The 12,456-nt window shown below is 45.6% G+C and overlaps 1 protein-coding gene across 1 annotated transcript; it reads left to right on the top strand.

Annotated features, from left to right (window-relative positions):
* The first annotated feature begins 3,051 nt into the window (after positions 1–3,051).
* Positions 3,052–10,510, top strand: LOC115317219 (leucine-rich repeat-containing protein 15). The gene is made up of 4 exons (XM_029976805.3): positions 3,052–3,428; positions 5,429–5,675; positions 9,938–10,124; positions 10,304–10,510. The coding sequence occupies exons 1-4, from the start codon at positions 3,319–3,321 to the stop codon at positions 10,465–10,467; spliced, it is 708 nt and encodes a 235-aa protein (XP_029832665.3). The 5' UTR covers positions 3,052–3,318; the 3' UTR covers positions 10,468–10,510.
* Positions 10,511–12,456: the final 1,946 nt, after the last annotated feature.

The following is a 12,456-nucleotide window of genomic DNA, read 5'->3' as shown; positions in this document are numbered from 1 at the left end:
CGTCGTTTTGTTTTAGCGTTCATTGCTAAGTTGGCTGCAACCAAAATTTTCTCTTCTGTCAAATTGAATGATTTCGCGTCCGCCAGAAATATTAGGTTTGGAGCACAATGAATGCAATTAACAGTATCTTTAAGTTAAGGTGCCTGGACAAATGGAGTGGATAACGAATTCCCTTCTCGCTCAACTTTATCGTGCTGTCTGCTTTGTGACCGGTCAGATGAATTTGTTGCATTACATCGTTAAATATCCTCAGGATTCTTTGAAACACACTTGCAAAGACAAATTACTGTCGAATGTTCAACTGGTTCAACTCAGTGATCTTACTACGTGACGCGAAAACAAAAAGAAAAGGCTCACGTGTGTCAGTGAACCGCGCTGATTTCCGCCCCTCTAAACGAAAACTCAGGCAGCACATAAACGTGAAGAAAACGTCAAAAAAACGTCGAAGACGTCTGTAACGTGGCGTCGTAAAACGTCGAAGGTCCGGACGTTACCTTCCTTCGACGTCGATGAAACCTTGAAATGTCCTCGAGAAAAGGTGCACAGAAAGTTGAGGGAACGTTCCAAATAATGTAAAAGGAATGATTTTCCAAACATGCTCTCATATTATTTTTTTTCCTTCAGTGTATATTGACTTTTGTATATGCCCTCCCAAACGTAATCACGTGTGCCATTAATAGTATATTGAAATAGATAAATTAACGTATAAATCCTCAAGCTCTCAAAAATTAAGTTTTGCTCGCGGCTCTTGTGCACACTCAACTTGACCACAGCTCTAATTAAGTTTCTAACAGTGAACGCGTATTATACCTGATTCTGCGGCTGGAGATGGAGTTGGAAAAGCTAAAAAAACACAAAGCAAAGATCGTGGTAGGACATTGCCAGGGCGTCAATGACAGGACAACAATGGAACGTAATTTAATTATGGCCTCAACGTCCAACTAAACGTGAGTGGTAGACGTTGCCAGTACGTCCTGTATGACATTTACGGCATTTAGGCGTAACGTCGCTGAAACGTCACTGACGGGGCAATGATGTAACGTCACTACGAACTTTATTTCAACTTCGAAGAAACGTGAGTGTTCGACGTTGCTAAAACGTCTTGTCTTGACGTCGTGGCGACGATGACAAGGTTGAAGTTGAGACATGACGTCGTGAGCACGTTACGGACAGGACGATAATGGAACGTCTTTATTGAACTTCACATCAACGTCGACGAAACGTGAGCGTTGGGCGTTGCCAAAACGTCGTGCGTCGACGTCGTGGGAACGTTGACGACGTTTGAGTTGAAACACAACGTCGTCACAACGTCACTGATAAGACTTTAATGGAACGTTATAGAGGGACGCCACCTCAACATCGAGAAAACGTGATCGAAGTCATGCGGAACATCACGGAAGTCCGGGACCTTTTCTCGACGTTTCCACGACGTCTTATCTGGTATCTGGGTTTCTAGCACAGCGATATCTGGCAAGCGACAGCTAATAAGTGTCAGTGGCGAAACCGGAGCAACGGTAATTGCTTTCGCAGCCGCCTGCTAACTGACGCAACTTTCATCTGGATATCTCGGCTTTTGTGCAGGCCAAAGCATCGCACCACATTGAGTTATGGGTAAGTGAATATCAAACGAGAAATCATCTGACTGCTCGATTCTGGGAGTCGAACATCTCTTAATATTTTCGCCGTGAAAAAGACAGCGGTCTTGAATTTCTTATTTATTTTGCACTGCATGGAAACTTTGTCTTTCGAATATTTACGGTATATTCGGTGCTCTCACTTTGTGTGTATCCGCCGTGTCAATTTGCGTGCGGTTATAAACGTCGTAATGAAATATGGAAGACCGAAATTTCAGAAATTCAAAACATTATTTTTTACATTTTTGTTTTAAACGAAATCTATATACTCACTGCGCTTCGTTTTACCTTAATAGATTAGACGCATCGGCTCGTGTAGTCAGCTGCGTCCTACCTTGAGGTGAAACGAAGTAATAGGAGCTTACAAAAGAAAGGCCGTGTTCCTTATATGTGTTCGCGCCTCTTGCTTGGTGACATGTTACTTTTTTTTTTAATTTGCGTTCTTGTCAGTTTCTTTTTTTTTTTTTTTTACAATTTTACTAGATGCGAAACGATGATTAGACTTTCCAAACTCATCACGCCTTGTCTATTTTAAGGATGGGCAACTAGGCAGTTGATAGAATAACCCACCAATTAATCAATTGATGCTTTATTCGCGACTGATATTTTTAACCGATCAATGGGAAAAGAAACGTTGACGAACAAAAATGAAGTAGAAATGAAACGCCTTCCCCACGCCAAATGGGGACGAGAGCATTGTATAAGGGCAAACTTTAGTATTTTAAATAAGCAGTAGAGGGAAGATTCGTAACTCCAGAGAAGCGCAGAAAGGTGATACGTATCAGTGCCACTTCAACGTAGCACAAGTTTCCGTTTAGCGCGACCGACACTATTTTAAACAATCAAAGGAGATCTCTGCTGGCATAGTATGTCAATGAACCCCTTTGCCTCATGCAGCTGAAGTGTGAGTGTCTTTGAAGTGTCCTCAAGTAAAGATCGAGGTTGATTCATAATCAAATTGGAATATCGCGCCCTTTATCACAGATTCAACAACAAAAGTAATTTTCCACTTTTACAATACAATTGTATGCGTGGAAATCAGCGAGTCCGATTAATCGAATAAATAATTGATCAAAGGTTGGCGATTTATCGGGTTAACTTTTTTAATCGACGCGCAGTTCTATACTTTGTTTTACCTTATGATGTACCGCAGGAAAGGCTACAAGCGCGAGCTCCTTGCTCTAGGCACATCTCGGCGGCACAAGCTCTCGTGCGTCAAGAGTAGCTCCCAACGCTATGAGGTCGCGCTTCTAGCCTTGTCTGCGGTACAACGTAAGGTGAAACGGAGTATAGTTTTTTTCCTTAGCCGCAAGTGACTATTTTCTTTCATCTCCATGCTCGGTTCCAATCTTTGACCACTCAAGAAAATATAAACTACAAGTAATGATGCCGAGGAAAATGTTTTCCTGCAGGCTGTCTACTCGTGGCCGCCGTTTTTTGCTGTTCCGGAATTTTGATCGTCGCACAGGCGCGCTCGTGTCCGGAAGCTGCAGATTTTCTTCCCTGCACGTGTGATATTGAAGGCATCAGCTGTGGGAAGGCTAACTCGACTGCAGAGCTGAGAAAGGCCTTCCAAACCGATGGACCCAAAGAGCACAGGGATCTCTGGATTCAAAGGAGCACTGTGGAGTCATTTCCGCCCGGCGTTCTTGGAGACTTTGTTTTCAGAAATATATACATCGAAATGAACGCCAACTTGACATCCTACAACCTCGCATCCCTCGACAAGTCGCGGACCTTCATCAGAAAACTGAGTCTGTTTGGAAACGCACTTACTACGTTCGCATATAGTGGGTAAGCTTATATCTGCAGTGTTACTTCTAAGGGGAGAGAGTATACCCCCGCGGAATAAGGTATATCTGCACTGCAGTACTCCCGCGGAAACTATGGTCTTTTTCTGAATCTGTAATCTCCATAACTTTTCAATGTTTCTCGCTGTGTCATGGGGTTCGAAGATTGCGAGCTAGGCTTTGCGTTCCATCTGACATTCTGGAAGGAAGAAAAAAAAATATTTCTTAGAAACCGGCCGATACACCAAAAAAGGGTGTAAAGGACTGTTATAACTCATACTGTCAGCGATACTACACATAATTAAGACAAATGGTTATGATTACGTCGCTCGTAGTTTTGATGTCTCAGCCAGTTCAAATATTATTGAGCGGCATCAAGTTTCTTTCGAGAGTTATTCTAACAGTATAAGAAAGCTTAACAAATTGTCAAACTTTTAAACAAAATGTTAAGTTAGAGAATTTTGTGAGCATGCCGTCTCACATGTTGCGTTGGTTTGGGAAACCTCTAAGCTGATAATCAACTTTATTGACTTCTTTCTCAAAAGTTATTTTAATGCGCTCCCATAATTTGCTGTTTCATACAAGTAAATGTGGTAGCAGGAAACATTTATAATGCCAGAGGACCGTTTCCGACTGAGCTCGTCCGCGTTACCAATAAACAAAAATTAAGAAAGCTTATTTTTACAAATGATCTAGCTCTAGCAGTATTTTACCATGTAATAACGGTTACTTCAAGAATTATACTACTTTTCCTGATCACATTTCTAGCTCTCGCAACCTTGAAACCTGTCGTCTTATCTTTACGTGCGTTTTAGGCAAATCATTTGAGAGCAGTTGCAGTTGCTAAATATACAAAAGTTATTTTTTGCTTACCTGTAAAATTTCTGTTTTTATCCCTCTTTTTTTATTTTCAACAAAAGACACTGTCTGATAAACCTAAGTAACACTAAAACATCAATGTAGCAATTTTTTTTTTTAATCAGCGGGTACACTTCGGTAATTTAATTTGAGGGCACTAACATCTCTAGGTTGGTTATTAGTACAGGCTAAAAAAAGCAATGACATGATTCTTCATACAAGTAATGCGATTATTTGTAGCGGGTACAGTTAAAGCCATGCTGAATTCGGTGAGCTTCAAATGAGTTTCACGTTACGCTATATAATAAAAAAAAAACAAAAAAAAACACGCCGTGTGGTCAGTGTCGTCATAATCGTTTAGTAAGTACAGTGCCTGGATCTTTTCTCCGACTAATGTATTTCGGGCCCTACAATGTCTAGGCACCGAAATGTCTCCAAATTGGTAACAAAATGCACAACAAGAACCGCTGTTCAACGACTGAATAGATGGGTAGATAGATGCATACGGCTGAAGCATTTTAATTGGGCGGCAGATTGCGCCACCTAGACACTGTACTTAAAGGAGTTGTTGACATGACCCCGGAGGGTGGTGGTCAGTAAAAGTGCCGGTGAAAAAGATAAACTTGACTGAGGCGTTGCTATTACCGCTACGTCTCAACCTTTGACTGCATTTATTTTTATTGACTGAGCTCCAGTTACAGTCGTGTGTTTTTATGTACTCTATTGAACAATATTTTTGTCTGGGCTTCCTGAAAGATGTGCTAGGGGATGGGGACGGGGGAGAGGGCTGTCGCCTCGTCAGGCGTGCTTATGCCTTTTGTTACGCCCACCCAGACAACACTACTAGCCATGGGTTTTCTGAATAAAGGTGAGTTTGAGCTACGAGGCTACACTCCGGCACGCGCTTGGCGTAACAACCTGCGCTGCTGTCCTACAACCAGGGTCGTGGCAAATCACAGCATTACATTGTTACGCACTATTTAAAGACGCGTTTTAGGAACCGTATAAAAAGGAGGATTCTATAACGATGGTGACGATTATCATTATAATGATGACGACGACGAAATTCATATGGTACAGTCACTGTACGTTTTTAATAATAACCGGGTTCTTTTTATCTTCTTTTTTTTTGCGTAATATCTTTAGGATTGGGATCTTCCCGAAGCTGACCACGCTCAACTTGGGCAAGAATCGGCTGGAGAGAATTCCGGACCACGCTTTCCAGCACCCAAAGCTAAAGATACTCGTGCTGTCAGACAATCCGATCCAGGCAGTCGGCGCTTACGCGTTCTTCGCCTTACCGGAGCTGGAAATGCTGCACCTGACTGGAACCCGAATTACCAGACTCGGAAACTACGTTTTAACCCTTGGATCGCGCGTCCCCGAACTCAAGGTTTGTAGCCTTTCCAGAGCGCCCTTTTACAATTTCAGCTGATGCCCGATGTGAGCGCTTCTTCGCTGTCTTGGTGAAGCCGACTTAGCGGTTGATGATAGCTGCAATCACACACCGGAAAAAAACGGCAAAACGCCTTTTAAAATACCCGACCTCCCGCAAGCGCTTGTCGCCTTCCGGTGCGCTCTAACCGCGCGTGCATGCCCTAGTATCAGGAGGCGCTCAAGCCTTTTCGAAGGTACCAACTTCGCGCTGGAAGCGGGGTGGCTCAAGAACCTCTCTGCCTTGCTAATTCTGTCAGGGACCGTACGGTTAAAAATTGAGGGAAAGGAGAATGTGAGAGCGCGAGGGGACGTCGAAACGCCGAGCTCTGTCTGGAATGATTAGAGGGTAGACCTAAAGCTAGTCTGCATTAATAAAGGAAAAGGCAGCTAGCTTTGCGTCTTACCTTAGCCTCCTATGTACTGACAAAGCCTAGCAGATCGCCACTAGAAGCGGCCACGGAAATGTAAAAGATGGTGCGGCAGACAAGGGATTAGAGGAGAGCCCCGTGAATGGCGCCCCGCTGCGGCGAGTCGCTGAAACACACTTCTCCCGAGCGAACAAGTGTGTTTCGGGTCCTCGCGGCTGCAAAAGCTGTGCGCTGACGTCCAGGTTCCCCGAGAAGTGGCTTTTTGATGCTTTCTGCTACCAGATCCTCGCGATCCAAATCTATGAGCGGGCACTCTTTGGCTCCGTCGTCGAACTGCCAGGCTTTGCGAGTATAGAGGATATCGCCTTACCCATTAATCGTTCCAACCAGAGCTCGGGGTTCTGACGTTTCTGCGCTCTCGTCTTCTCCTCTCCTTCAGTTTCTGTCCATATAATGGTGGCGCTTCAGTAGAGCGATTCTCGGGCGAGATGCGCGTAGTGCATATCTTTATGCGACATTCGTAATGCGACAGCAGGATTTCCTCGGTAAGCCTTTACTTCGATTTAGCTAAAAATTAAATGAAGACCGTATAGTCGGAACAAAACAAAGAATCTAAAAACAATAGACCTATTCCGAAATTCGGCGCCATTTGCTGGTTCTTAAAGCAGTTTAGGTTTTGCCATATCAATGGCGGAAATGAACTTGTATCGGCATCGTCACTTTCGCAAGTCAACGGCAAGCGAGGAATTGTTCAGTTTGAGTTCTTTCTCGACCACTTCCAGTTCGATGGTGACCAAAAACCTGCATTCAGAACAAAGCTCCAACCCACTCAGATGCCTCGAGAAATTTTTGTACACCAAAGTGCTTTGGAGCCAATTGTGTGCCGCCCATAAATTAACTGAATTTGAGTTATTAGAAATAAACGATTACATAGCGCTTGTGTTCCATTCCCACGTCGCGTCGTACTGACCCCCCGAATGTACAGGCCTCGCAACATCCGCTTAGGAGCATTTTCAACCTCCTCCTTTATCAGTCACTAGAAGGCCGCCATTGGTATGGCACAGATGCCGTTCCACAGATGATGATAGTGATCGAAGTGGCCAGACTGAATTTCGGAAAGGGTCTATTCAAGGCACGAACCAAAATTCTGAGTGGCTACAGAAGAAAAAAAGATAAAGAAAAAAGATATAGGGTAGGAAGTCTCAAATAAGAATTGAGGGCTTGCATGTTCCAGCTGTGAAAAAATAAACGCTAACTACCATTTAATCGGAAGCTATGGTGCACGGTGCGGTGAGTAATTATCCCTATGTGAGAAAGAAGCTTGCGGTTCAAGAATTCCCTTAAAAATGTCACTTTCAGGCTTCGACAGTATGGTCAGTAAAGAACCTGAGGGCGTCAAGAGTCTTTAACATCTTATTATCACTCCGTAGCCAATAAAATTTCGACCTTAGACAAAAAGAACGCCGAAGAACGAACCAGTAATAAAAGAACATGACGTAATCAGCCATCTCATGCGTTTCTTGAGCTGGCTTCGGCTCTATAGCCGCCAAGAGCTGTAATAGATCGTCCCGATAACTCCGATAACAATACCTGTTGCTTTGCCGACGCCTTTGCACGTCGTGCATTGTAGCATTATCGGATATCGTTATCGGACGTACCCGAACGATCCACTCAAACTCTCTATCGCATCTGCACCGGTGATGACCGCCCTTATTAAGAACAGTTTCCACCTGCCCGCGCTGTGCCTGACCGCGCCCATTGTCTATCATTAGCGAGTTTCTGCGGATCGTTTTAATAGCCCCGATAACGATGCCCGATACTCCATCGACACCTTTGCGCATGCGTCGTTTCGCTGCCGGGTATTGTTACTGAGGGTATCGGAACAATCTATACTATACGGTAGAACTGCCTAATGGATGCTTCCAGCCTTTGACGAGGTGGCTGAAGCATGACCAGGTTCAACAGAAGAGTCAATAGAGAGTTTTAGTAGATCGTTCCGATACCTCCGATAGCCCCGATAACGATACTATGCAAGCGCAAGGGAGGCGGTGGCGGAGTATCGGGTATCGTTATCGGAGTCATGGGAACGATCTACTAAAACTCTCTAGTGGCTTATTATGTTTATGGTTCTTGCTCCGTGATTGGTTGTTCGGCACGCTTATCGGCTAATGCCGGAAACTCATTGGCTACAAAGAGACATGATAGAACATTATCGAGACTCGCCACCTGGCAGCGTTTATTAAGGCTGTCGGTGATTGTAGGAAACCAAGTAGCACGCGTGTTTCTTGGGCGCGAAATTCGACGGAATATTATCGCACCATTTTGCGCTCGATGACAAGGCTCCCAGAAGCTGAGGGATAGAAAGAGACGCCAGCGCTCGGAGATGTCAGAACGCCGACCTCTGGTTCGAATGATTAGTGGGTAGTCCTAAAGCTTTGTCTCCACTGCACTCCTCGTACGCGTTCGAACGCGAAAAACAAACGCCGGATGCCGGAGCTCCGAGTTTTAAACATGTTTGACGGGTGCTGTGGAAACAAGGGTAGCTAGCATTAGTTTTACCAAAACTCTTATATACTCACAAAGCCTGGCAGATCACCACGAGAAGCGGCGGCCGAAATGGAAAAGGTGGAGCGGCAGACAACGGATGATCGAGAGGCGAGCCACGAGACTGGCGCCCCGCTGCGGCGAGACGCCGAAACGCGTTTCTCCCGAGCGAGCAAGTTTGTTTCGGGTCCTCGCCGCTGCAAAAGCTGTGCTCTGACGTCTAGGTTCCCTTCAAAATAGGAACCTTAGGTTTCCCGAGAAATGGCTCTTTGATGCTTTGTACTACCAGATACCCGCGCTCCAAATCTGCGACCGGGCACTCCATGGCTCCGACGTCGAACTGCCAGGCTTTGTGAGGATAGAGAAGGACATGGTTCTACCCACTCATCATTCGAACGAGAGCTCGGCGTTCTGATGTCGCCGAGCGCTCTCGTTTCCTCCTCTACTTTAGTCTCTCGCTGCATATGGAGCGGTAGAGCCGAACGAAAACGTCAAGATAAAAACATCGGGCATTGAGTTAGGGAACATAATCCAAATTTTTACATCGTAAATGTGCTAGCTAAAAAAAACAAAAAAAACAGTGCTTTTTTTAACAGCTTTAGGGAAAGCCAATTGGTTTAATCTACAGGGCTAGCATGGCGATGGAAGGGGCTGAAATTAGATTTCGTTCTAATAAAACAGAAGGAGTCGGCGTTGTGACCCTGAATATGGGGTGCTCGTGAAACGTCACGCTCAGTGTTAAAGCGTAAAAGTTTTTCTTTAGTGCCTAAACGCATTTTCAGCCTCTCAGTCACTCGTTCGTAGGTTGCAGCGACTGGCTCATCCAATTGCTTCTCGGGGAGAATATGGACGTTCCAAATTTCAGACAGTGTGCGGGTACACACTAGACTTTGTTTTACTGTTAAGTCCAAACGCAACCGACGGTCCACATGGAGTCAATCAAGCGGAGCCAAAGGGGGATCACCACGGTGTTCGGCGTCTTTGTGGGTACGCTATTTGTCACCGGCAAAAAGCAATCGCGCACAGGTGAACGCGCCACGCAGGATTCTGGCACATTCACTGTCCGTGAATGTCCTCCGTGAGGGCAGATACGCACGAAGGTGTTGAACGCAGGGACGATGCGCTTCTCGCTCTGCTTTTGATTGTCTCCTGCAGATCCTATCGTGGGCTGTTAAAGTGAAACGCTGTAGAGATTTATTGAAATCCGTTGCATCCGAATAAAGCGCACCGCACATTCGCTCGAACCAAGGTCGAAGAAAATGTTCTCCAACGAGTGTTCTAACCTCGTTTTGCTCCTCCTCTGCAGGTCTTTCTGAGCGAAGGCAACCTGGCCAGCCTCAGCCCCCTGGCATTCTCGGACACCCGCGCTCAAATCCTCTGTCTGGGGCAAAACAACTTGACGGAATTCCCTAGAGATGTTTTCCTCCCGATCCTAGAGCGACTGGAGCGACGCAGACAAGCTACTGGGGAGGTTTCCTCGCTGCGTGTCTCGGGTGAGTTTAGCAACGATGCCACATGGAACGTGTCTCGGTCTGGCGTGGATCCTTGATTTCTGCCTGATGACGTCGTCAAAGTGCCACCACGACCTGCGTTTCTTTAACAAGCCTCTGAAGTGAGACGTCTAAGAAATTAACATATTATCTTCTGACACCGTGCATCTCTTTCTATGCAGGAAATCCCTTCTCATGCACGGGCTGTTCCTTCAAGTGGCTGGTGAGAATCAAGAACCAACTGCTCTCACGCCAGCTCTTGTCCGGTTTTGAGTGTGCGGACGGAACGACGTTAGCTAAGCTTTCGTATACTAAAATTGGTTGCTGGCCGCAAATTGTTGGATAGACCTGGAATTTCGAAAATAAAATAATGATAAACGAGCTGAAAAGTCATTTGAACGGAGTTTTTTTTTTCTATTGGATAGATCTGTTTATTTTTTTTTTATTTCTCTTTTAATTCACTTACGCACAGCGCCTGAGGGCCTTGTGGTGAGGGATACATACGCCAAGATTCATTCGTTGATTAATTTTGCTTTTTGTATCACAAAGGTTAGAATTCTTTCAAATGATTGCTTAAAAGGATAGGTTAACACAAAAATTCTTCATGTAAAGGAGCCAGACTGATCCTTGCGTTTGCCCTTCAGCACTCCAAGAAGAAGAAACCAATGCGAACAATAACCATCTGGCTGTCTCAAATGTACTTTTGTTTGTTTATTTTATGTGGCGGTGCCATTCCTGTCTTCTGTAAGGTGTGTCTCTATTACCGTGCCGTTGGCATCGAGTGACACTACCTCTGCCAGGTATACTTATTCAATACAACGATGCCCCTGATGGCTTTCTTCAACGTTTTCAAAAAAAAAAAAAACACGGATTAGTGGCGAAGTAACAGACCTCCTGTCAAATCGAAACGACCCTAGCGGCGCCACACAAACCACCTTGGGAACCCCTGGCCACTAAGTTTCGGTTTAGATTTGTCAACCTAACTTCGCGACATGCCAGAGTTTGTGCGTTGGCAAACACAATACTATAATAGCACATGAAAGATTAAGCACACTGGGCCGATCATCCTGTTCCATCGTCTCCTCCATGTTTTAGGCGCCTTAAATGACCCACGAGCAGGGAGCGTCATGCTGCTCTGCAGTGGAAACCAGGTCGACAGAAAGGTGTCGGACGCGGACGGGCCGTACTCCTACCCCTCGCTAAGCCTAGGTTGGTCCTTACGGCTGCTCGAGGTCCGTGTTTCAACGGGGGCTCTCACGCAAATGAATGGGTGTAATGCATGCGAGCGCTGACTTTACTTTCGTGCAGTGTGCGCTACTTCGTCAATAAAGCAATCGAAACCGAAAGTATCCCACTCCTCGACAATGCCAAATAGGTTCCATAGTGCAACGCGTGCAGCGCGGCGTGCTAGGATTTTTGGAAGTAGTCGATTCGACGTTATTCCTGGAGGTATTTGAGAACTCTCGTATCTTTTTTTTTTCCGCTGCATCAGTTTTATGCTTCGGTTAGCTATACCCACTGTCAACTTAAGAACCGCGGGGCGTGTCGGGTCCCGAGCATAGCATTATAGCGCTCGTCAACCAATAACGTTGTGACATCAGTCGTTAAGAACGGAGAAGAACGAATCACGAAGTTATAAGCGAAAAGAAGACAGTTCTCCAGAAAAAGTCATATTTTGTGCCTCCTGAGATATTTTGTATTACATTTCATCTCAAACAGCAAGGGTTCATTAAGCCTCCAAACTTGCTCCGCCATCAAGGAAGAGCGCCGGGAGGACAGGCACAATGAATGAAGCCAAAAACTTTCTTCCGAATTCATGTGATGACCACCTTTACTCGTCCCAACCGAACACGGAGCTTCTGGTAACTCCAACTCCACTTGAACCGCCAACACTCATTACCCTCAGACAGCCTGACCCAGTACAAAGACAACCTGCTTTTTCAAAACTGGTCATGGAGTTCGAGACCGGCGAAGAGAACACAGAATAAACTACAGTAACGTACAAGAAGCGGCGCCGCTCCAGTGACAGTGTCGTCTTGAAAACGGACGTCCATGCACCAGATCACTTTCCGGGTCTCACTGTAATATGCACCCTAATCAACCCACAGGAATCCCTGATGAAGCTAAACATGAAGGTGTCCGACCTCCTCGAACTGCACTGTCCAGAATGCATTCTAATGGTGCGTCCTAACAAGCGTTCCAACCTATATTGCTGTGGATACGCGAAACTCCCTTGGCACTAAGACACTGCTAACGACGTCCACACCGCGTTGCGGGGTGGGCGTCAAGGCATATGAGCCAGGTCCTCGACCTGCAGCGGTTGGTGTGTTGCGAG

The sequence above is a fragment of the Ixodes scapularis genome, unplaced genomic scaffold (assembly GCF_016920785.2).
Source record: "Ixodes scapularis isolate PalLabHiFi unplaced genomic scaffold, ASM1692078v2 PGA_scaffold8__174_contigs__length_109621045, whole genome shotgun sequence".
Taxonomy (NCBI): Eukaryota; Metazoa; Arthropoda; class Arachnida; order Ixodida; family Ixodidae; genus Ixodes; species Ixodes scapularis.
This window is presented reverse-complemented; position numbering and strand designations above follow the sequence as displayed.

What these genes read in the sequence shown, in the direction of transcription:
- LOC115317219 (XM_029976805.3), top strand. Translation starts at nt 3,319, where the DNA reads ATGAACGCCAACTTGACATCCTACAACCTCGCATCCCTCGACAAGTCG. An exon ending in ACTACGTTCGCATATAGTGG is followed by an intron (nt 3,429 to 5,428) that starts GTAAGCTTATAT and finishes TAATATCTTTAG; the next exon opens with GATTGGGATCTTCCCGAAGC. An exon ending in TTCCTCGCTGCGTGTCTCGG is followed by an intron (nt 10,125 to 10,303) that starts GTGAGTTTAGCA and finishes CTTTCTATGCAG; the next exon opens with GAAATCCCTTCTCATGCACG.